General features: G+C 43.6%; 8 protein-coding genes across 8 annotated transcripts; 6 read left to right on the forward strand and 2 right to left on the reverse strand.

Moving 5' to 3' along the window:
- Positions 1-798: 798 nt before the first annotated feature.
- EAE97_003605 (uncharacterized protein) lies at positions 799-2,861 on the forward strand. The gene is made up of 2 exons (XM_038874117.1): positions 799-2,080; positions 2,142-2,861. Exons 1-2 carry the CDS (start codon positions 1,061-1,063, stop codon positions 2,592-2,594), a joined length of 1,473 nt encoding a protein of 490 aa, XP_038734726.1. The 5' UTR covers positions 799-1,060; the 3' UTR covers positions 2,595-2,861.
- Positions 2,862-3,895: 1,034 nt separating this feature from the next.
- EAE97_003606 (uncharacterized protein) lies at positions 3,896-6,610 on the forward strand (the record flags this gene model as incomplete). The annotated part of the gene is made up of 4 exons (XM_038874118.1): positions 3,896-4,001; positions 4,050-4,295; positions 4,351-4,383; positions 4,434-6,610. The coding sequence occupies 4 exons, from the start codon at positions 3,896-3,898 to the stop codon at positions 6,608-6,610; spliced, it is 2,562 nt and encodes an 853-aa protein (XP_038734727.1).
- A 1,937-nt stretch (positions 6,611-8,547) lies between these two features.
- EAE97_003607 (uncharacterized protein) lies at positions 8,548-10,099 on the reverse strand. The gene is made up of 6 exons (XM_038874119.1): positions 9,891-10,099; positions 9,503-9,527; positions 9,351-9,433; positions 9,197-9,302; positions 8,927-9,114; positions 8,548-8,876 (listed from the first exon to the last, which is right to left on the reverse strand). Exons 1-6 carry the CDS (start codon positions 9,891-9,893, stop codon positions 8,718-8,720), a joined length of 564 nt encoding a protein of 187 aa, XP_038734728.1. The 5' UTR covers positions 9,894-10,099; the 3' UTR covers positions 8,548-8,717.
- A 68-nt stretch (positions 10,100-10,167) lies between these two features.
- EAE97_003608 (uncharacterized protein) lies at positions 10,168-10,889 on the forward strand (the record flags this gene model as incomplete). Its single annotated transcript, XM_038874120.1, has 4 exons — positions 10,168-10,181; positions 10,327-10,420; positions 10,473-10,534; positions 10,589-10,889. The coding sequence occupies 4 exons, from the start codon at positions 10,168-10,170 to the stop codon at positions 10,887-10,889; spliced, it is 471 nt and encodes a 156-aa protein (XP_038734729.1).
- A 726-nt stretch (positions 10,890-11,615) lies between these two features.
- On the reverse strand, positions 11,616-12,542 carry EAE97_003609 (uncharacterized protein; the record flags this gene model as incomplete). The annotated part of the gene is made up of 1 exon (XM_038874121.1): positions 11,616-12,542. The coding sequence occupies one exon, from the start codon at positions 12,540-12,542 to the stop codon at positions 11,616-11,618; it is 927 nt and encodes a 308-aa protein (XP_038734730.1).
- A 1,158-nt stretch (positions 12,543-13,700) lies between these two features.
- EAE97_003610 (uncharacterized protein) lies at positions 13,701-15,503 on the forward strand (the record flags this gene model as incomplete). Its single annotated transcript, XM_038874122.1, has 3 exons — positions 13,701-14,184; positions 14,301-14,953; positions 15,003-15,503. 3 exons carry the CDS (start codon positions 13,701-13,703, stop codon positions 15,501-15,503), a joined length of 1,638 nt encoding a protein of 545 aa, XP_038734731.1.
- Positions 15,504-16,885: 1,382 nt separating this feature from the next.
- EAE97_003611 (uncharacterized protein) lies at positions 16,886-18,948 on the forward strand (the record flags this gene model as incomplete). The annotated part of the gene is made up of 6 exons (XM_038874123.1): positions 16,886-17,100; positions 17,180-17,381; positions 17,436-17,612; positions 17,662-18,257; positions 18,311-18,397; positions 18,453-18,948. 6 exons carry the CDS (start codon positions 16,886-16,888, stop codon positions 18,946-18,948), a joined length of 1,773 nt encoding a protein of 590 aa, XP_038734732.1.
- Positions 18,949-21,112: 2,164 nt separating this feature from the next.
- EAE97_003612 (uncharacterized protein) lies at positions 21,113-23,896 on the forward strand (the record flags this gene model as incomplete). The annotated part of the gene is made up of 2 exons (XM_038874124.1): positions 21,113-21,236; positions 21,312-23,896. 2 exons carry the CDS (start codon positions 21,113-21,115, stop codon positions 23,894-23,896), a joined length of 2,709 nt encoding a protein of 902 aa, XP_038734733.1.
- Positions 23,897-24,408: the final 512 nt, after the last annotated feature.

The raw sequence follows: 24,408 nt of genomic DNA on the forward strand, positions 1-24,408 counted from the left end.
ATAATGGTATAAGGGGAGCTTGGCGGGGGTTCTTTAATGTCATATTCACATGCATATTTATATTGTAGCCCTTCATATCGGTCAGAATATGATTCAATTCCGGGATTTCGGAGTGCGTTAAGCTTGATGATTTTCGGTTGGTATAGATGTGGTTGGGTGCAACACGGCAGGTCTGTCGAGCTGTCGCGTAGTTTGAATGAGGGTCCTGATGGTGATATACGTGGTCTACCTGTAACTTAATCACCAAGGTCTTCTTTGTTGAATAGGTGAAAGGAGACTCAGGAGAGACTCAGGAGAGACTCAGGAGAGAGCAATGTCTAGAGACTGTCTAGAGACTGTCAAAAGTCTTGAATCGTTTCGAGCTCAATGAAGAAAAGAGTATTGCGGTTCGTCCCGCTTGACCGTTTTGCTTTAGTACAATATACCCGGGATCAGAGGAAATTCATCTATATGCTTGCAAATTTTAGTACAAGCGTGGGGATTTCTCCAGAATCTAGATCAATCCCACAAGTGTCCACCTTTCTGCATAACTATATCTGTCTTACGATATGATTGTATTCTTTTTTTGGACTCCATTTCATTTCTACCGGGAACGTTGATTGAAATGAGGGAGGTACGGTAGTATCCCGCATGAGTCTTTTAATTAATCCCAATAGGTGATTTCGTTTCACCCGCGTTGGTCGTACATGTCAAATGGCTAGGGGTGCTTATCTTTAGACCCTGGGCACCCTTTACTTTTGTAGGCTTGTTCACTGATAACCCCATGCCAATTAACATCAAATATGAACCAGAATGTTCCGCACATCATGAAGCACCTCTCACGAATTTCGGACTCTTTGAGTACTACAAAAAGGTTGATCAGCTCATGGAGTTTAATGCACCCTAATAACATTTTGGAACGTGTAACGAGCGATTAAGACTGAATCACAACGGACGAATGTTGAAGGATCTGATATAAGCCACTCTGAATCAAATTATCATTGCAATAAACTTTCTTAGACCCTGATGTCGAGTTTCCTCCTGGAGTTTTCTACTTTTTATAGCATCAGATGCTACGAGCATGTCCGAGCCCTATTGTGACAAAACTCACACAAATGATTCACATCTTCCCAAGGGTGGTTGCAGATTCATTATACTATATCCCGAATCAAAGCAGCTGCGATGCGCGTGCGTCGGATTTGCATGCAATAGGTCCATTCCAGGCAGTTTGTGCCATTGCGGACACCAGGCAGTATATCACAATTCAGACCCAGAATCCTCTAGTAAAGAAGAATTAGATGCATTGAAGTTGAGGATTGGTACTCTCGAGGAGGAGCTAGATCGAGAACGGCGTATAGGGAAAGGTGGCTTGTTTGATCGGCTTATAAAATTAGAAGAACTTGTTGAAAAAGAGAACTTGGAACGCGAAGTTGAGATGCGGAGTATTCATCGTGGCATCGGCGGTCTTTGGCAGAACGTTGGCCTCTTGAACAAGCGAACACCATATTACGATGATCGGATCGAAGGATTAGTGGATGACGTACACAGAATTCATGCTAGGATGATCGAGTTGGACGATGCGTCAATGAAAGTAGAAGATAGAGTAGACGCTCTTGAAAATGTCTCGGCGCGAACTCTCGCGCCTTCAAAGAGGACTCGAAGAAGAAAAGCATCGACGCCTCCTACTGCGAATTTGCAGATCGCAATTGAGAACACGATAAGTCCTGGAGAAGTTGGTGTTATAAGGGATTTCAAAACGCCTATAAATGGTTCTGCATCAGGTCAGGAATTCCTGGAAGGAGATCTTTCGGGCGATCGATGTGGGACTTGTTCATGGACTGTACACGTCTCCCTTATGCCCACATCATCCCAGCCTTTCCCTTTTGAAAAGGACACGGCAGCTTACAAAAGATGCCTATCTCGAGGCTTGCATCAAAAGATAGTTGTGTCCGACACAAATAGTGATTCGTTCAAGGAGGCCGTGAGTTCTGCTTTTGCGCCAGTCCTGCGAGGAAGACCTTGGCAACCACTTGTGGCCAAGATCTGTGATGTCAAAAATCTAAGAGGCCTTCCTATGCTTCGACAAATAGACGCACGATTTGTGAGTATGCCCCGGAGCTTTTCTTTTGCTTGTGTTGACGATACTAACTTCAACCGAACAGGCCCTCAGTGATTATGATGTCAACTTCTTGAAGAAATATTGCGCTGTCCTTGATGGGTTTGGTAATATTGAAGACTTATATATTGCTATGACCGAAGATACAATATCTTGGGTTGAAATGCGCGAGCTAGAGCAATTCCTTCCGGGATTGGAGTCTGCATGGACTCATAGTACGTACCTAGATGGAGCACGGGTAGATATATCACTTCAGGAAATGAAGGATGAATCTAGTGAAGCCACAGCCTCCAAACAAAATTCGGCAGATAATATATTACTATCATTACCAGCCGTTGAAAAATCGCCATCAAGTATAATGCTAAAGAGACATGCGTCAAGGATATCTAGAACGCCAAATTCCGACTCATCAACTGAAGGAGAAAAGCCTAGAACAAAATTTAGGCAACTCTACAATGGTGCAGGGGTGGATATAGGCAGATGTGCTAAAATTGTTTGATGGAATGTCGACTTTGGTCGAAAGTCTTTGAGACTTTCAACCATCACTTGCATCAAAGTCTGATTGTCGATATGCGGTTGCTCGAGATCACAAGTCTATGGAAGAGGGTTCTCAGATTAGATATCAACTCTATACAGTGTTGTCGAGAAGTCCCATGAGAATCAAGCCCAGCATACCGTGACTTGGGCAAAAGATCGAATTTTAAGCATTTGTAGCAATCTTTCGAGTCTCTGAAGGTCAAAAATTGAATGAGATAATCGTTCTAGCCACTCCGGTACTCAATTCAAATACATCCCGTTGGAGACATATATACTTGTATCGTTTAGCAGCCTCCCCCTTTTGTAATAATGTACTGCGGCGCACTGTGAAAAGACATCAAGGTTAGCTTTGAGCTTGGTTGAATAATCACACTTGACTGAGATGCCCGATTCTCCTTTCGTCTCAAAATAGCTCTCAGAGAAGACTTCTTAAAGCGGACTTACCCGCGTGATTCCGAAACAGATGTACTCTATCTTAGTATCCCTGTTGTGCCATTCTGCAAGGCTACCAATGTCTCCGAAGCCTTCTAGCTGTCAAGAATACGTGTGGGTGAGATTAAAGTTGAAGAGGAGTACCAACATAGAATTCATCAAAATTAGACAATTCGGCCGGTATGTGAGATGAAAGAATTGACATGAAGTTCTTTCTAGAATAAAATTACATCTGAATACCTACCGTATATATAACGCAACTGATTATAAGAAGATTCAGGAGCCGAGCTAGAGCAAAGTCTAGAGATTATGGCCTTAGGCATCAACAGACAAGGCTGTCTATATCCTTCCGCTTGATTGCACTTCCGAGCCAAACTAGCATGACGTTCATCCACCTGAGGGGCACACAAACCTCAGCCTAACAGACAACAACAATTCATCACATCCCTCTTATAACTAGTAATTCTTCATACCATCAAAAGTATTTACAAAAAGTATTCGGGAAGATTTGGAGTTTCATTAATAAGAGAACCACAGATTTTTGTTTTGGTTCTCTTCTTTCCTTCAGAGTGTTCCTAAATTCTCTTTTGTAACCTTACAACTCTTTGAAGAAGATTATCGTCGTATAACGGCACACAGAAGTGCATGATCACAATTGCAATCACAGACAAAATTAAGAGAAATGCTCTTGGTATTCCTCTTTTTAAGAACGGAATAATCCTCAAGGTACCTCGCACTCAAAATTAAAGGACATCAAGATCGCTCTTTCCTGTGTTGCTATACGTGCCCCGCACCTTCATTCACTTGAACTTGTGTATATTCTCACATACAATGGATAATATCAATTCTCCAAAGCGTCGCAAACTTAGCGAAAGAACTTCCGACCAGGCGCAGACCGTAAAAGGAAAAGGAAAAGAAGTCATGGCGATGACAACAAGTAGGTTCTAGGTGTCATCCTCACAATACAATTCATTAATCAAAGTAGGTCAAGATGGCTGGCCACCCAATAGAGTCCCGGTGGAGATCTTTAATCTCATTATCATGAATTTACCTCGATCCACCATCCATAGCATGCGATTGGTAAACCATGAGTTTGAAGCAAATGTATCCGAATACCTTTTCAAATATGTAGTGGTTCCGTTCAGACCAGAGATTTATGGCATCAGTTCCGAGCCGTCCACTTCTCATAGTTCAATATTGTTACAAGACAAGGGCATGCGTATCTTTCAAGGTATACAGTTGTCAAGTCTATCTTCCTGATCACCAGCGTTACTAATGTTTCTCAGGTTTTGGTCGGCACATCAGACACTTTGCGATGTGTATGTCGTTTCACCCCTAAATATCTACAAATTGCTAATAAGTTAATTAGCCTTCGAGGTCGATATTGCAAAGTTGACTAAACCCCCTATAAAGCATAACCACGACACAATCACAACTTTCTGGGGTTCTTATAAATGGCCATTCCAGGAATATAATAGATACGCACAATTAGAGGGTCTAGAGCAGAAAGCCGATGAAACCCGAACCATGACAAAGGCATTTCAATTCATTGTAGCCGCAGAAGAACTTGGCCTATCTATTGATGGGGGCTTGGGATGGCTTGCTGGGCCAGACGTTAACCATAAAGTTATTCAGCGTGGCGAAAAACCCGCAGTGTTTGGGTCAACAAGATTCGAACCAGAACCGGAGCCAAAGCAGAATGTGCGACCAAATCAAATCAGTCCACCTTTTCGAACAGAGCTTTTAAACGATACACGTTCATTACTCCAAAGAGTATTTCAAGAATCAGGATTCGGTAGCGACCAAACCAACCAATCTCTCGATCATTCTCTCTTCGACGGGGGCCCCGCGAATGCACGTACACAAGTTCGACCGGCTGGAGTTCCTAATACACCCTCCATTCCTTATGCTGATTTCGAAGAGGGTATTGCTCGTATACTCGGAAATCATTTCGGAACTGCCAATCCTGCAGTAGGAGACGAAGAAGAAGAAGAAGAAGAAGAAGAAGAAGAAGGTGATGATGATGATGAAAGATTGAACACCGAGGATAGACTTTCAACTGATGGTGAAGGCGAAGGTGACGGTCAAAGCGAAGGCAACGTTTCCAACAATGATCCTGGACGCCCTAGATTTAACGGCACCCCGGGTCGTAAGCGCAAGCTAGCACCAAAGTGCCATGGTCTAAAGCCGAACGAACTCACCGGCGCACAAAAAGAAATGTTACTTGAACTCGAATGGGCACAGCGAGCATTCATGCAAACTTTTACCATTGCTGTTATTGACAGTCCAGTCACATTCTCTGGTGTTAAGAAACTTACCATCGCCCGCTTGCCAAATAGACATTTACCAAACCTCGTACGCGACGATTTCTGGAATAGTCTCCCAAATTTGCTTGAGCTATCTCTAGGCATAATTCCCGACTGGCGTGAACTTGTCAAACTTCCTACCAGTTGGGTTCAAGATATCAAGTTACGTCCATCTAAGGCTGTCATTGGTGTCTTTCAGCTTCTTTCCAAACAAATATCTCGACGACAGAAGATTGAGTCTTTACATTTTGAATGGGTCGGCGGTGGAGAGTATGCACCTGGTCTCTTCTGCCGGAACCAGCATATACTTGCTGCTCCCATAGTATCAGATTCGATGAGCATGGTTAGTAGAAAAGGAGAGAAGGAAGTTCTGTCACTACCCTATATCAAGAATTTGTCGTTGAAGAATTGCTGGTTAAGTCCACATGTATTCACGCGCTTTGTCAAAGATCTCAAACAATGCAGCCTTCAATCGTTAACACTTGATTCGGTTTCATTGACCGCCTTCATTCGCCCTGGACAACATCCAATGCCTCGAGCCAATCACCAGCAAAATGCTTTGGCACAAGCCATGGCGGTAGATTTGGCGACAAACTTGGGCTTCGCGAATAATCATCATCTTGCTGCACATGCCGCCTTGTTTCCGCCCAACATGGCTGCAGTGCCACCATTTCTAGCAGCAGCACCGCCAGCAACTCAGTTGCCAGCGGTCATGGCCAATTCAAATGTCCAACTAGCATGGCTCAATGAACCTCGTAATGGCTCCTGGGCTCAGGTTATTGACACTTTGACTCCTGGTATTAGGCTAGCAGATTTGCGTCATGCCAAAGAATTTGGTGCAGAGCCCCAACCCAGAACTCAGAGTAGTTTGAAACAAGTCTTCTTCAAGTCATGTGGATATGCCCGGCTTCCCCTCGAATTCAATCAATCGGCAATCCATGAGGGTGGTGGTGAGCAGCGGGGATCCGTACCTGCTGGAGTAACAAAGAGAATCAATGACTATGAGAGCATCATGATGAAACCAGGTGATTGCCTACTTGCGTCAATTACAAATGCCATGAGCGATCTTGAGGTTGAAGTTCTCCAAAATGCGTGGACCTTGACCATTGGTTGGGGAAGCCTACCTAGGCAGCTAACAACTGAAGCTAATCATGATGGGATTCTACGCGCAGGCTTTGGAAGATTCAATGGATCCATTGTAGCTGCAGCTCAAACTCCGGCTTCAGCTCCCGAAGTCTAATTCAACACATCATGAACTGTTCTCATGATTTACAAGGGCACAAGTTGCAGTCGACTTTTCACTGTACTAACCCTACTGGTACCATGATTTCTTTCTTCCGGGTGTGTTTGTATGGGATAAAGAAGTCTTAGGACGGCTTTATTATCTCATTCACATATTTCTTGTATACTACCACTTTTTCCCTTTCTTTGGGCAGCATAGCGGGGTCATTAGGGCATGACATCAATGCATAACGAATGGGCTCTTGGTGTTATCTCAAACTTGCATTTCAGGTTGAATATCAGGGTAAATAACTGGTCTCACGACTTATAATCTGGATTGGACGGGAGTTTGATATGGAAAACCATTGGGGAGGGAGTTCAGCGAACATGTCGGACATTTCAAGGTCACGATAATTGTGTTCAACGCCATCGATTAGATCAGATGCACCTTCTGTATCACAGATTTGCTGATGTCTATCAATCATTGGAATGTTGACATGAAATATTTTATGGCGCTTTGGGAACTGATATGGGTGAAAACGATAAAGATGATCGGAAAATTTTTGTTGCTTTGTAGGAATAGTGTATAATTTACAAGATGAAGATTCATTAAAATTATGTGGTGCGTTGATGTGACGTGATTGTATGCTATGATAATGATGAGTAAGAGGTGTTCGATGGTCTGAATAGCTTCCGATGTTCGCGAGCATTACAATATTTAGAATGCATTCGATATTTCAGACCATCTCAATTTGATCCAAAGCGATTCTCAAATTGCACTTGAGAAGGCCATTTGAAAACTCCTAGTAAGTTTATTCTAATTTATGAACGGCTCTTTACTGATGTCCTCTGTCATTCAATTTTTTTAATTTTACTCTCTCCTCTTGATCTTTGTTCGTTGCGTCCCTTTAGAAAGGTATAATCATGGTTGGGGATCAACTATAGATTGTGAAACATTCAGAGATTGGTGATGGCGGTTTTGATGATCATGATGATGAGGGCGTGGAAGAAAGAAGGTAGATTTGGGCAGTGTTGATCTGGTGAGGTGGGTTAGATGGGGTGATGGAGTGATGGAGTGAGAGGTGGTTATGTTTACGGAGAGGTGAGGATGGGAATGGTAGGAGAGAGGAGAGGAGACAGATGTATGTTGGGTGGATGGGATGGGTAGAATGGGGATTTGAGGGAGTATAGGAGATGAAAATGAATGGTGGGAGATTGAGGGTGATGGTATGTTTGAAGGCCGAAGATAGAGTGAGATAGAATAGAGATAAGCATGGAAGAGGAGGAGCTAAATGGGAAACATTGGGTAGATGTTGGGTATCCTGTAGAAAACTCGATATGGAAGGACTCGATGCTGAAGGTAATAGTAATATGGAAGTGTGATAAGTGATCTACGCTCTTGCTTGTTGAAAGCTGAAGGATATTTGGGCGGTAGATGGCGTTAATATGCTATGTTGCATCGAGAGACACAAGACTGTACTGGGTGAGGTGTAAAAGGGGTTTGGACTTGTATGTGTAAAGCCGGTAGCGAGATATCCGAAATGCAGATCATGTTATGTAAGTATTTAAGTGTTGCTGTATTCGATCCAGGCGAAGGAGCGAGCCGATTATATTGAGGTGCTTGACAGGGTTGTGCTGCAAGTAGACAGGGCCTGAGCCTGGATGTATCGAAGTATGGAGAGCTGGGATGTAGTTACTCACGATGCCGAAATCTCTCTAGTCGTTGAAAGCCAATTACCGCTCCGTTGATGACTGCTGAGTTGCCAACCGTTTTAGAACGATCTAGGCCCTCATCTGGCTCGTGAAAGAGAATTGAGACCTGCAGGTGATAGCTAGTGTCTGATCCAACCTGGACCTTGAGGGTTCTCCAACTCCCATAAGATTGTGCCTGACTTGGCAGTACTCGAGAACAAATAGTAAATATATCACAAGCACCCGTGGAAAAAGTCAGATAAATTCGTCAAGAGGCAATTAAATTTTCTGCAAGTATTTCATTTAATGGTTCATTTATAGTGCAGCAATATGTCACCTGTACAAGCCATCCATTTTTTGAAATATCCTTGTATGATGACCTTCATATCAATGCCCAATCGCGCAAACCCCAGCCAACCATAAAAAGAGAACATCTATGCAGCAGTGATAGCTTGACGGATACGAGCACCACGTTGTCTTGAAGACAAGTGTGCGGTCTCACGTCCAACAACGGCCTCGGACTTTTGAACAACTTCCTCTCCTTCGGTCAAGATCAATTCGATGTGGCAGGGATTTGACATGTATGGGTTAATCTGTTATGCATTAGTATTGGATGTATCGTAGATTTTCGATGTGAACTTACACGACCGTGAGCACGGTAAGTTCGGCGACGTTGCTTTGGTGCTTGGTTGACTTGGATGTGCTTAACGATCAAGTTTCCGGTATCGAGACCCTTGGTATCGGCGTTGGCCTCAGCGTTCTTCAAGAGACCGAGGAGGAACTCGGCGGACTTGACTGGCCATCTAGCACGGGTAACACCGAATTGCTTTCCTATTGAATATCCCTATCAGCCTCCCATTCATTTCTACCCCGAACTTCTCGATTCCCTTCTGATATCATTGCTCGAACATACCTTGAGCAGCACGTCCAGTTCCTCCGGCGTATCTTCTCATTGGGACAGCCTCCTTGTGTTCTTGAACGTTCTCAAGGAACTTGACGGCGCGCTGAAGCTTCCATCCCTACGCAATATTAGTATTTGTCGAATCGTAAGGAGTTCGAAAACTTGCGTTGATAGCTTGTGCTGTCTCACGGGTATTCTTGAAAGAAACACGGAGGTAAGAACCGCGGGATCTGGCGCTCTTGGCCGATTCTGATCGTAAAGTCAGCAATTACCCAAGGGAGGTATCGGAGGCAAGCAAAGTCGATTGCGTTTTCGTACCTATCTCAGTAGCAGCGTATCGTACCTATAAGCAGACATCTTGATTAGCAATTTGTCCCAAAAGTTGTACATCCAAACTATGACGGCACAGGTAAGTCTTCCGACACCAGCGCAATCTGCTATGTACCCAGGACAGAGGGGCCGAGAACTCGACTCAGCAGTGCCGGATTTCTTTGCAATAAAGTCCTCCCACCACCTGCGATATCTTTTGCAAAACTTCTAAGATCAGTTGAGCCAAAGATCTGGCTCAGCAGCTTCGAATTTCCCTGCAGTCGGCTCCTCCATCGCCCAGTCCCCAATTATCCATTTTCCAACATCTAATTGTCGCAATTGATTCCAAACAATCGTACACCCTCCAGAGTAACAATAGGAAACACATTCAACGTACCATCTTGACGTTTGGTTGCTGCGGTCGTTAGTACGGAAAATTTCGGTATGATCTTGATGCTGTAAATTTTTGGGAGTTCCTTCCGTTTTGGCTCGCTTGATTGTAGTTTGCCCTAAACACATGACTTGACTAAGCCAAATACGGAAAGCGCGCTAAAATCGACTTTTGCACTTTCCTGAATTGAAGCGAATTGTATGAACTTTTTTGACCTCTTGAACTTTCTGCCTCTCGAAACGCCTCTCGACACCATCGACAATTCCAGATACCGTCGCCCAATATGTCACTTGTTACGTACGGAACCAAATTTCGCCCTTTTTTTCCTGTTTCGAGACCGAAATGCTGAAAATTTTGTTTTGCGACCTTTAGTGAGGTTGCGCTTCAAAACAATCGCTTCTGGTCCCCCAATTTCGACATTTTACTGACAGCTTGGTTACAGCGGGGAGAAGTCCAACTTTCAATACATTCTGCGTCTGCTCAACACCAACGTTGAGGGAAAGCAGAAGGTTATGTTTGCCCTGACAAAAATCAAGGCGAGCATTTCATCATTCCCGTCGCCTTGTCCTCATTCTAATTCCATTCTAGGGTGTCGGACGTCGTTACTCCAACTTGGTCTGCAAGAAGGCTGATGTCGATCTCAACAAGCGGTATGGAACACATTAGACACGAGAGTAGAAGGGCAAAGGACTAATTAATTACAGCGCTGGTGAACTCACCTCCGAAGAGCTCGAGAGAATCGTTACCATCATCCAAAACCCAACTCAATACAAGATCCCATCCTGGTTCCTCAACAGACAACGCGATATCGTCGATGGTAAGGACTCCCAAGTTCTCGCCAACGGTGTCGACTCCAAGCTCCGTGATGATTTGGAACGCCTCAAGAAGATCCGTGCTCACCGTGGTCTCCGTCACTACTGGGGTCTCCGTGTCCGTGGACAACACTCCAAGACCACTGGTCGCAGAGGTAGAACCGTCGGTGTTTCCAAGAAGAAGGGAAACTAAATATTTGCGCTTCTGGGATTTACGGTTGGGTGGAGTGTGGCTTTTGCGATGGACTGGTACTTTACATCTGGCTTAACAGCTTCTACAGCATGATGCTGTGACTGGGCATGTCCCAGGGAAATCAGTTTATGAAAAGGAAACAATAAATCATCAATGGCCTCACTATAATCTTATGTGCTTTCAGAACAATGTGCCAAGATTGATTTTTAGCTATGCCTACGAATTATGAGAGCTGTTTTTACAAAGAATTTGGAGTCCAAACGCGCCAAAGCCGTGATTGAAGGCGTTCTCTGTGTATGTATCATGGAGTACAGGTGATGATGCATTCTAAGCTACCCCTTCGCCTATTATACTTTCCTTCGCAGGGAAGGAGGCAACCTACATTTCGAAGGTCCTGTAATTCTAGATTTGGAAGGAGCAGGTGGCAACTTTTGGAGGGTACATCTGCATCACGTTTTGTTCTTAACGAACTTCAAGCAGGGAATGTTTATATCGGACGTTTAAGCTGCATATAATCATTCTCCTGTAGCTGAACCATGACAAAATGCTCTGATTATTTCTGCACGTGTGTACGGCGTAACTTTCTTTGATTCTGAAAATGATAAATGAATCAACCTACAGGATATATAACTACTAGTTGAATGTAAACTACTTTTGCTACCCCCAACGCCATTCTAGACCCGCTAAATGATATCAAACCCAAGTTACAACAGAATACTTGGACTCTTAATCTTCATGAGTAACAGCCATATCCAGCACCTCGACTCTTCCCTGTCCCTTCGTCTCCGTACTGATAAAATCTCCTATTCCCTTGAATGCACCAGGTTCTACAAACCCTACTACCTCCCACTCTGAACCCATCACATCCTGAGTCTCGACCTGCTCTACATATCCCAATACTCTATCCTTGACCGTTTCCTTCTTATCGCCCTCTCCCTCATCAGCAGACTTTGGTCCAGGAGCCTTAACCACCTGCTTTAAAATCTTGGTAGGTAACGTAACTCTCAACCTCATCCTCGCTCTCGCGACTGGAATCGGCTGGTGTGCAATCAATGCCTTCATCGCTTCCAACGCCTGACTCTTTGCGCTCTTCGTAGCCACGACACCCGTCCAAGCATGCTCCCTCGCCCTAGGTATTGGCTTTGCCTCTCCTTCTTCTCCCGTCGTCGGAGTCGCGGTTTCGCTGCCCAGACTCCTATCTTTTTCCTGTGCTTGCGAACCCTGCGAACTGAGCATCTCGAGTGCTTTCTCTATCATTCCCGTAGTGTACACCCGCTTCGATTTTGGATCCACAAGTTTACTGGCTACGATACTGAGCACTTCATTGTGCACTCGCTCCAACTGTGCATGTCGTTCTTTCTCTCCCACTTGTAATTCTCCCTTGTTTAATATTTCGAGAATGATATCTTGCACTGGAGTATCTTTTCCAAAAGCCTTTGCTAAATCGGCCGTCGGTGCCGTTTGTCCTCGCGAAACATTTAGGAAAACGTTAGGGATTTGAAGAACATTGTCGATGTCTTTCTCGTTGCCGGAACGCCATTCGAGTACTTTGTTCTTGTAGCAAGCGATTTCGAAACGCTTTTTTGCCTTTTTGTATCGTACAAGGGATACATTTGTGAGTTTAATCTGGTTAGAGGGTTGATTGATGGGCATCTTGACGGTTCGTAAGGTGGTGTTGATCGAAAAAAGGAATTTGGAATATCTTTTTTTCTCAATGGTCTTGGAGATTTTTCTTTTTGCGCGGGTTTACCCTTACATCACCCCGCGGAACGGCTGAGTCACTAATAATAAAGGCACGGCATATTTGATAGCAACTTCGCCGTCATTTCTAAGCATCTCGAGCTTATCTACACTTATCTTAGTGGGATGAGAGCGTGAGAAGGCGAGGCAGAAGCAGTCTGTAGATACCTCAATATCAACAATTCGTGAAATATCTTCATCATGAGTCACGATGAGCCATCTTGATTCTTCATTGATGAAGGAAGTACGATTCTATCAGAGTCTCCTTTACCGTACAGCAGCCATCATACCTAGTCGTATTCACATCTGAATCATGGTTTATCGGTGAATGGAAGTCTGAGACCGGAGTCATGTGTCCAACGCGGGTACCTTGACAGATTTACTATGCAGTGGCGTCAGGGGAATCTTGGACTCCAGCTAACCCCAGGCTCTGTTGTGATACGCTGGGTTTCTCTTCAAACTGTTGGAAGGATGAGCTCCGACAGCTTCAAGTTGAGATGATATCAAGCTTCTACGTTGATATTTTGGAGAGATTTCGAGGCAACTTGATGTAACAATGGTCATGATAACTAAGGATTAAAATCATAAATTAGATGTTTTGATAGATATTTAATCAATCATATTAATCAAAGCGATGATCTTGTGACGATGGAGCATTCTTCCGCCATATGTTGTTGTTTTGGATGCGGTAATTCCCATGGCTGGACTGGACTGATAAGCATCCATCCAACCTCCAACTCCCAAGGGTGCCTTGCTACGTAATCGAGGCACGAGCACAACACGCACACAAGCACGAGCACGAGCACGAGCACATCAGCAACTTGGGTAGCTCTTGGTTACCCTAACAACTTGCTCAGCAGTTACCGCCTTGAAACCCTATTCAAAGATCCCGTCTATCCCATCCATTCCATCTATCCATCTATCCATCCCTTCATCTTTCTTCTTTCTTCTTTCTTCTTACCATCTCCCATCTCTTTATTCTTCATCATAACATCCATCTTTTTTGGAAATCATCATATAAAATAGAATAGAACTACAACAACACAGCTTCTATTTTCATTGCACTTCATCATGAAGCTTCTCGCGTCAACCGTCCTTTTGGGCGCTGCTGCGGCATCCATACCTCAACAACAGGTTCTCCAAAACCCATTCAAATCGGCAACAAAGCCAGTCTCTGATGCTTGGTCTAAATCAATGGAATCTTTGGGTCAACTCACTGGTTCCATGAAAGGCATGACTGCCGAAGCCAAAGCTATCTGGGATGAAGTTTCAATGCTTTTCCCGGAGGAGATGGAAAAAGCTACCTTCTTCTCTAAACCAAAACCTCATACAAAAAGACCAGATTCTACTTGGGATTACATTGTCAAGGGCGCAGATATCCAAAGCGTTTGGGTTGAGAACTCAAAGGGAGAGAAGGAGCGTGAAATTGATGGAAAGCTTGAGCAATACAACATGAGAGCGAAGAAGGTTGACCCTAGTAAGCTCGGTGTTGATACCGTCAAGCAATACAGTGGTTACTTGGATGATGAGGAGAATGATAAGCATCTTTTCTATTGTGAGTATTACTTTTCTTTCGATGCCTTAACGGTGTAGCACATTTCTTGATCACAGCGCCACCACTTCCGTCCGATATCATTTTCTACTACGAACACATGTGCTAATAAGATTTAGGGTTCTTTGAATCTAGAAATGACCCTAAGAACGATCCAGTCGTTCTTTGGTTGAACGGAGGGCCAGGATGCTCTTCTTTGACCGGCCTCTTCCTCGAACTTGGCCCTTCCTCAATTGACAAGAACCTCAAAATACACAACAACCCATACTCATGGAACGCCAATGCTTCTGTCATCTTCCTTGACCAACCGGTTAACGTCGGATACTCATACAGTGGTTCCTCTGTCAGCAACACAGTTGCTGCAGGCAAGGATGTTTATGCTCTTCTCACCTTGTTTTTCAAACAATTCCCTGAATACGCCAAGCAAGATTTCCACATTGCTGGTGAATCTTATGCTGGTCATTACATCCCTGTTTTCACCAGTGAAATCTTATCTCACAAGAACCGCAACATCAACCTCAAGTCTGTTCTTATCGGTAACGGTTTGACCGATGGACTTACACAATATGAGCACTACAGACCAATGGCTTGTGGTGATGGTGGATGGCCAGCTGTTCTCGATGCCAGCGCATGCCAAGCTATGGATAACGCTCTTCCACGTTGCCAAAGCTTGATCCAGAACTGCTACGACAGCGAGAGCGTTTGGTCTTGTGTCCCAGCAAGCATTTACTGCAACAATGCTATGATGGGACCTTACCAAAGAACTGGACAGGTATGTCAAACTAAAAATACTTTAAATACAAGATGCTAACATGTTGTAGAATGTTTATGATGTCCGTGGCAAATGTGAAGACACCAGCAACTTATGCTACTCTGCCCTTGGCTGGATTAGCGAGTTCTTGAACAAAGCCGATGTTCAAAAGGAGCTCGGTGTCGAAGTCAGCAGTTATGACAGCTGCAACTTTGATATCAACAGAAACTTCCTCTTCCAAGGTGACTGGATGCAACCTTTCCACCGTTTGGTACCAGGTATCCTCGAGCAAATTCCAGTCTTGATCTACGCTGGTGATGCCGATTTCATCTGCAACTGGCTCGGAAACCAAGCATGGACTGATGCTCTTGAGTGGCCTGGCCAAAAGGCTTTCAACGCCGCCAAGACCAAGGACCTCCAATTGGAGAATGGAGACAAGACTGGTACCTTCAAGAGCAGTGGCAACTTCACATTCGCTCGTATCTTTGGTGCTGGACACATGGTCCCAATGGACCAACCTGAGGCTTCGTTGGATTTCCTCAACAAATGGTTGAATGATTATACTCTATAGATCTATAGATATTAGCTATTTTAGATTGGAATATGCATGGATGAGGAATGAAGGAAGCAAATTGTATTTATTGCGATGAGGATGGGCATGGCATGGATGGGAATCGGACACTTTCTTTCGACTGTACTACAGTAACGGAATAACATGGATACATTAATTTGACATATTAAACATATAAACTTATGAGCTTTTACTTACTCAGTGACCACCCTTCTATTTGATTTACTACTACGAATGTTCGTTTACCCAATGGACGAAATTACTTAAATGCTAAGTACCCAAGATACACCCCTTTTGACATCTGACAATGAGGGAGCCAGAGAGCATTTGATCGTTTGAAATTGGAAGTAGGATAGATGTTTACAGTACCTAATTGTTAAACATGAATTGGTGTTTCCAAACTACCCAATATTGAATTGTTCTACCTAGTATCTGAATTGATACAATAAGAACAATTAATTGTCCGATATTAACTGTGAAATTGGAAGCATCGTATTGTGAAATCTGAGTTGGAACATTCAAAACATTTAACTGTCACACTTGTATTGACACATTGAAAGCATCTGACTTTGGAACTTTGATTGGGATATTGAAAGCATTCAATTGTCAAATCTGATACGAGACATTAAAAGCTTTTAATTTATCAAATTTAAACCTGAAGATTACAAGAGTTTATTTTATTATTCTCTTGGCTATCCAAGCTGCGAACAGACATTTCGTATTTCTTTTGTGCACTCGATGCTAATTCCTAGGAATACTCGGTGGTTCTATCGATCGTACTGTTCTTCAATCAAAATCGCTCATTAGCATCAACTTTCAAGTAATGGCAATGTTCCCACGATACTCCTAGGATACCCGTGGACACTGTTACACTGCTTACCGATTACAATGAGGCTTGACCGTTGAAAACCGGTGGCCGGTAATCTTCCGAGGTGTATTTGTCTATTTGTCTTATCGTGATATAGAGTATCGATGACGACGGAGGCTACAATGTTTCAGTACCTTCCTCTTCGAGATGTCAACGACGTCTTAGCTCGTCCGATCTTCATATGATGAGTAACGAATTATGGGGATTGCGCATTTATCGTGTCTGGGGTGCAAGATAAGGTAGGGATGAGCTCGTAAATTGAGACTTAGTTGAGTGAGCCATTGTAGCTTGAGAGGTGAATTGAGAAAGTGTATGCAGGAACTCTACGTTGTGAGTTATACAACCTGGGTTGTGCATGGAAAATGCATTGGGTACTTGCGAAAGACCCCGCCCAAGATTTACCTTCAGAGTAATTGATAAACAGGGTGGTAGCTCTAATTGATTCTGTTTCTTTTTGTCACTCCTTCTTCACCTCTCCTTCTCATCATCAATCAATACATGTCACATCGTCGTCATGTATTCCTCACTCCGGGTACCCATCCTTCTCACGGCAGCAACATCCGTTGCTGCTCAATTCGTCAAGGCTCCTACAGATCTCATTAATGCCACTGGATACCTTGATTTACCGGTTCGATACAAAGAAGTCCCGACTGGTATATGTGAAACGCAGGAAGGTGTTAAGAGTTACTCGGGATATGTGGATGTCGAGGAAGATCAACATGTCTTTTGGTATGTTATTACCTATGGTCTCTAGATTTAACCAAACACCCATCATTCCTAAATAATCCTTAAGTTAACATGCCTCTAGGTGGTTCTTTGAAACTCGTAACGGTAACGCATCGGAGGCTCCATTAACAGTATGGATTAACGGCGGACCAGGCTCTTCCTCTATGATTGGTCTTTTTGAGGAAAATGGACCGTGTTATATTGATGCAGAGGGAAGTGTGATCAATAATCCTTACAGCTGGAATAATGTTAGCAATATGATTTATATTGATCAACCTACTCAGGTATGTAAAATTGGGAGAAGAGAGGCGATGGGCTCGTGAACTGATCTTTACCAGGTCGGTTTCTCATACTCGATTCCAGTCAATGGATATGTTGATCCTAGCTCGGGTTACATCATCACTCTGCCAAATGCTACTTGTCCAGACTATGCACAAGGTTCGGATTGTGGAACTTATAGTTATGGAAATGAAAGTCTTACGGTCAATACTACCCAGGCTGGAGCTCCCAACTTCGTAAGTTTTGATCTGGTTGTTTCACAGAGATGTACTGATTTGAATACAGTGGAAAACCTTGCAAGGGTTCATGGGCGCTTTCCCTGAATACTCTCGAAACGGCTTTCACTTTGCGACTGAGAGTTATGGTGGTCATTATGGTCCAGTATACAATGAGTATATTGAGACTCAAAACGCCAAGAACATCTCCGGTGCTCACAAAATCTCCCTTGAATCGGTTCTCATCGGAAATGGTTGGTATGATCCATTGATCCAATATCAAGCTTACTACAACTTTACCGTCTACCCTGGTAACACATACGACTATTCTCCCTTTAACGAGAGCGTACAAGCCCAATTCTACAACAATCTCTATGGTGCCGGAAACTGTGTCGATCAAGTCAAAGACTGTGCAGCGAGAGGTATCAATGAGATTTGTCAAGCTGCAGATTCTTTCTGTGCTGATCTCGTAGAAAGTATCTATGACATCTATCTGGGAAGAGATGAATATGACATGAGAGAGTTGACACCTGATCCTTTCCCATATGGTTACTACACATCATATCTCAACACACCAGAGGTCCAAGCTGCTATTGGTGCTTTCCAGAATTTCAGTACTTCTTCAAATACAGTAGGAAATGCATTTGCCTCTACTGGTGATGATGAGTAAGTGGAAGTCAAAAGCATATACTTCACGAAGGTTACTAATCTCTTTATAGTCGAGAGTCTGGTACTATTGAGGCGGTCAGAGCATTGCTTAGCCAAGGAGTTTACGTTGCTATGATGGCCGGTGATGCCGATTACAAGTAAGTACTTCAAGCACCATCATTAACTTGGATCCCTCCTAACACAGATCTCCAGTTGCAACTGGCTAGGTGGAGAAGTAGTCGCTAACGAGGTAAACGCCACCAACTTCTCCGTCGCCGGCTACACCAATATTACCACCTCTGACTCCATCGTCCACGGTCAAGTAAAACAATCCGGACTCTTCTCCTTCTCCCGCATCTACGAGTCCGGTCACGAAGTTCCCTTCTATCAACCTCTTGCCTCTCTCGAAATCTTCGAAAGAGTCATTGGAAGAAAGGATATCGAAAGTGGATTGATTAGCATTGATAGTAACAAAACTTACTTGACAACGGGAACGCAAAAGAGTACGTATAGAGAAGGCAACGCAACGATGCAATTCGAGGTTTTGCCATCAAATAGTACATATAACACCACTTTGAATGGACCAAACCCAGTAAGTCTCGCGAAGACGGAATTGAAGAGGTCACTTTTGGGGAGAGATAGTGGAAGTGGAGGTATGAAAAAGAGATTTAAGCCGCAAAGTAAGAAATCGAAGAGGACTTGGCATTGAGTTGCGTGAGGGACAGAGCAGAGAGCGAAATACAATCTTGCTGCGAATTTAAGATATTTGAGCTTGGAGCTAAACTAAAAGAAGGGAGGTGGTACATGTTCAAAAGTAGATACTGAGCAAATGAGCAAAATGAATGGAAATGAATTTTTAAATTTAAGTTTTGACTCTATCTTTGAATGTCAATTTAGACTTCAATTCATTAATCTTACTTCTTCGATTCAACATAAACTCTCTCAATCGACGGATGTACCAACTACAAATTGCGAAACATCTCCTATATGGCATAAGAAGGGTCCGCACTCAAAGGTCGTTGCTAGGTTCGCTCTTGTCTTGTACGCAAACTCGAGGATGGTTTAAGATCCAAGGGTGAGGTATCCAGCTCAAGACCGACTTTGGGAAAAAGCTGGCCGAGCGAGGCAGAAGACGGGATAGGGAGGAAGGAAGAGGGGGAGGGAAAAGGAAAGGGAAAAGAGATACTCTACTGTTGGTTGTTAATGTACGGGTTGCTAGAGCTTCTTGCATGCCTACACCTTTCGCAATGATATTGCTTGATGATACATGTATAAGTGAAATAGAATCACTGGCAAGAAAGAAAACAAAGGGTACTTGGACTGGTTTTGGGATGCAGTTTGTGGTATACCCAGCTAGGAGGTAGATACCCATCTTGAACAAGTGAGTGCGGATTTCTAAGCAATCACTTTTTACCCATCGTCTCTTGCTTTGATCAAATTGATCAAACAAAACGCGAAAGAAATGAAACGAAAAGATTTTTCTTTCTATCAACAAGTTTAAATTTATCTCGGACAAACTAAGCTCCGATATTTTCCGCTGTGTGTATCTAGGTAGGCACTAGGCTCGTAGGTACTTCGTAAGTGTATCAGATAAAGCTTCTCCGACGAAGGTTCGGCGCTAAGATAAGCTAAGGCAAGCTTAGTCCCAAGAAGTTAATCATTTGGATGGATGATGGATCCCACTTTTCTAAGGCTGTTCGAAATTTCGCATTCGGGATTCGGATGGTTGTGCTTGTTTTGGAGTGGAATGCGGTTGGTTGGTATTGCGGTAGGTTGGATACTTTCGGCTGTAGGCTTTTGAGAGAGTGGAGGGTTGGAACGCGGAATAGGTGGGATGGGGGGTAGAATGGATTGGATAGGGAAGGTGTGCGCATGACATGATATACAAGAGACTGGTTGGATAATGTTTTCGGGACCGATGGCTGTGAGAGAGAATACGAGCGTGAGAGAGACGGGCGTGTGTGTAGGCATCGCAGTATTAGAGAGTTGGGAGGATTAGACGGCTGAATAAAAAAGTATATCTGGTGGTTGGTGACAGAGAGGCTTCACATAAAATAGATTTATATTCCTTAATACCAAGAACTTTTTGCAGGAGGCTGACATGTGTTGATGGCTGTGAGGTTTGCTTGGCATATTGTCGATGTGCCTTATATCCGTATTGGCAAGACTTGAAGCGACAGGATCATTGGCTGGAAAGACCATCGGCATCATAACTGGAGTGAAGGATGGATTTGTGCTGTGACTTTACCAAGTCCGGACTTGGGTTTTTGCGGGGAGAATGCGAGAATGCGAGAATGCCAAAATACGCATTGGGTAAAATCTCATCAATGTTTAACAATGCCTGTTTCCATCAAGTACAAGGATGCAGGCACGACGACAGTGATTCGAGCAATTGCGGATTGAATGGAGAGAAGCCAAGACTCTACCTCAAAATTGGATGGGATGTACCTACCCTCTCTTGACGAACAAAATTAACTAGGTCATGTTCCTGGATCTGGCAGTTATGTTCTTCTTATTCCTTTCTCCTTCTTTTCTAATAGGTGTGGAGGTTGAGTCTTCTTTCTTGATGCTATCGCCATATTGTCGGTGCAAAATTCAGGGAAAAGAAAAGGTAACTTATACTTGAGGTTAAGAACGATTTGTATGCTGAATGAATTAATGAGAGTGGATTGCTTTCTTTGTCACTCGATTGATTGATAGCCTGCCTTATTTGTTGGTTGTTTTCAAATCTGCATTGGGCTTCTTTTCTTCTTCTTGGTTTGCTGTGTTTGCGATACATACCTACCGGATTGGACTGGAAGGGCAGGACAACCAACATCCGGATTTAATAGATGCGATAGTGCTTTGAAAGAAGGGTTGAATCATTGTGCAGAATGTCTCGTCTGAGAGTGACGATTCCTTCTGCGCCAACCCGTATTGCGGCGGTGGTTGAGAAGACTTTCCAGGCTCTGATTTCAGTCATCATTGTTTGTGTTATCTATAGATACTGCTGGATAGGTAGGTCAAATCCCAACTCTCCTCTGTCCACAACCCCTTACTCCGAGACGCACACAGCTAACAATCAACTCGCAGATATCTCCGATCCATACAAATGTGGTGCCCTACTCAACAAAGGCCAATGGCTGGATCCAGGTCCGAGATGGAGCTCGAAAAATCCTTTTCAGAATTGGCAACCTCCGGGGTGTATGATGTATGAATACAAGCGCAAAGACATACAAGAATGTTTCAAGGAACGCAGATTGGTCTTTATTGGAGATTCTACCACACGACAAATTTTCTGGGCAGTTGCAAAGAAGATGGACCAAAGAAGAGCGGAGGAACAAATCACAGAGCATTTGGATTTGGATTTGGCGGACAAACATAAGGATTTGGAGTTTAGCTCTTCAGGTGTTACGGTCCAGTTTATTTGGGATCCATATCTCAATTCTACGGGACTGGACCGAGAATTAAAGAGCTTTAATGCAAATCCAGCGCAAGATTCGAAGACAGATGAGAGTGCTGGGTTGATATTGTTGGGAGCTCCCGGGTTGTGGTATGCGAGACATGGACAGGAGAATTTCTTCAAGGACTTCAGAGATTCGATTGAACATGTTATTCCTTTTATGGATCATGATGGAGGAGAGCATGCTTTACGAGCTGCCGCATCACAATCGTTTCCTTCGAAGAGGAAATCTCCAAATTTCTTACTTTTGGCACCGGTGCAGGTACCTTGGTATCAGGCTCTATCGCCCTCTCGAGAGGAGACTATTACACCGGAAAAGATCGATCAAATGAATGATTATTTACAACAGGTTTCCGCACATTCGGAAGCTGACATCGTTTGGAGTTTTTCGCTCATGACTTGGGCTGGCCAAGGAGAATACGAGGAGAGTGGATTGCATGTGGTTGATAATGTGGCCCATCGAAAAGCTGATGTTTTGCTTAATCTTCGTTGTAATGCAGACTCCGTTGGACGAGGCTATCCTTACGACCGGACTTGTTGTAATAACTACCGACAGCCTAATTTGATTCAATGGCTTTTTGTTTTGGTTGGAATGATATTACTTCCTAGTGTCTTTTTACTGCGCCGTAAGCATTTCTTAAGAATTGGACGTCTATTGCCTCAACCAGAAGTTCTTGGTGCTCTTATGACTTTTGCTTTGGCAATTTGCTATTGCTACTATGCTGATCGAACTCAATTGTTTGAAAAAGAGCATAAGCAATTTCATAAAAGAGAGGTTCTTATTGCTTCTTCTGCTGTACTTATCGCTGGTCTTCTTTCCGTTCGGTTGATCAATCCTTCGAGTCCTTCCAAGGGTAATCATGAAGTCGGAGCTCATGCTTTCGATTATGGATTCCTTTCGAGAGATCAAACTGATGAGTGGAAAGGATGGATGCAATTCTTAATTCTTATTTATCACTATACACATGGATCGAAAACTCTATGGCTGTTTGAAATCATGCGAAATCTTGTGGCTGGTTATCTTTTCATGACAGGATATGGGCATACGATGTATTTCCTCAGGAGAGAAGATTATTCTTTCAAAAGAGTGGCCAGTGTTTTAATTCGACTGAATATGCTTACTTGTGCTCTGGCATATATGATGCGTACTGATTATATGGCTCATTACTTTGTTCCACTTGTTAGTTTCTGGTTCTTGGTAGTCTACTTTACTTTGAAGGTAAAGCAAGAGAAGAATTCCAGCACTGGATTCTTATTGGGGAAGATTTTTATTTCAGCTAGTCTCACAACGGCTTTTATCAAAATCCCTGGGGTTCTGGAAGTTTTAGCTTTCATACTGAAGTATACATTTGCCATTTCATGGAATATGCAAGAATGGAGATATCGTGCTGGAATGGATATGTTCATTGTGTATATCGGTATGATAACAGCGATTCTCTATCTACGTCTCATGCGTATCAAAAGCGCTTCCGTAAGTTGCACATCTAAGATCGATGTTCTTCTTCGACCGGTCGCGCGCCATCCGACACCTTTCAAGACTACCGCTATAATAGCCTCGATCATTCTCCTCCCTGGCTTCCGCCTCTTAACTCGACGATCCCCAGATAGAGAAGATTATCTCTGGTGGCATCCTTACATTTCCGCGATTCCAATTCTCTCATTCATCACCTTAAGGAATTCTCATAGCATTCTGAGGAGTTGTCATTCGATGATATTTGCATGGTTGGGAAGATGTTCGTTGGAGACTTTTATTTTGCAAAGTCATATTTGGATGGCAGCCGATTTAAAGGGGATTCTGAGATTGGGGGTCTGGGATAGGTGGTCGGAGGCTGCGTTACTTACGGTTGTTTTTGCGTGGGTTGCCTGGAGGGTAGAGGGAGCTACGGAGAGGATTACCGGATGGATCGTTGATGGAGGTTGGAATGGAGGCAGTGCGAGGGATGGCCAGGTTCAAGGGCAAAAACACCATACGAGTCATGAGTTAGGTGGCTTGGGAGCAACTTTGAAACCGGACTTGTTGCCGATGGTTGAGGATGGAGAGGCAACGCCGAGTAAGAGTTTTAGATTTGGGAACTGGGGCGAAGATGCGAATGGGAACGTAACGAGGGTGAGATGGTGGAGGAATACAATTGTGAGAGGTATGAGCACGGATTTGAGATGGAGAGTGGGTGGAATTCTGGTCGGGTTATGGGTAGGGAATTGGGTTTATAGGTGATTCGATCTTTGTAATATGACATTATGTTTTTGGGGAGAAGTGGGTGAGAATAAAATGGTACGGGCTTGAGGATGAGTGGCCTGCCTGTAGATGAAGTTTTGGGGAACAAACATCATGAAGGTGTTAGTTCTGGGATTGTGGATTAAGTCTCTCTGCGGAAGCATATGAGATATCCTATGTCGAGGGCGATTAAGTCTGGGGAATGTATATAACTATAATACCTAGTATTTCTTATAGATTTTAGGGAGGGGGAATAGTACATTTTTATGTGTATACACTCATTCTTCGCGATTTGACGATAATAAATTTCTATATCGGTGTGCTTCACAATGTTTGCGTGTTTTTTTCTCATGCGTGCATACTAACAGGTTAATATCTGGGTGCAATTTCGTAGGTTTGTGCTTGCTGTGTGTTCTTCTTAGCCCCGGGATAACCTTTATCTAGGTATGTTGATGCTGATATAGAATACCCAGATGATGATGATGATGTTGATGTAGTTCATATCTTGTAAG

Source organism: Botrytis byssoidea (genome assembly GCF_014898295.1).
Source record: "Botrytis byssoidea strain MUCL 94 chromosome Unknown BBYS_006, whole genome shotgun sequence".
Taxonomy (NCBI): domain Eukaryota; kingdom Fungi; phylum Ascomycota; class Leotiomycetes; order Helotiales; family Sclerotiniaceae; genus Botrytis; species Botrytis byssoidea.

What these genes read in the sequence shown, in the direction of transcription:
- EAE97_003605 (XM_038874117.1), top strand. Translation starts at nt 1,061, where the DNA reads ATGTCCGAGCCCTATTGTGACAAAACTCACACAAATGATTCACATCTT. An exon ending in GACAAATAGACGCACGATTT is followed by an intron (nt 2,081 to 2,141) that starts GTGAGTATGCCC and finishes TCAACCGAACAG; the next exon opens with GCCCTCAGTGATTATGATGT.
- EAE97_003607 (XM_038874119.1), bottom strand. An exon ending in AGACAGCACAAGCTATCAAC is followed by an intron (nt 9,303 to 9,350) that starts GCAAGTTTTCGA and finishes AATATTGCGTAG; the next exon opens with GGATGGAAGCTTCAGCGCGC. An exon ending in CTTACCGTGCTCACGGTCGT is followed by an intron (nt 8,877 to 8,926) that starts GTAAGTTCACAT and finishes AATGCATAACAG; the next exon opens with ATTAACCCATACATGTCAAA.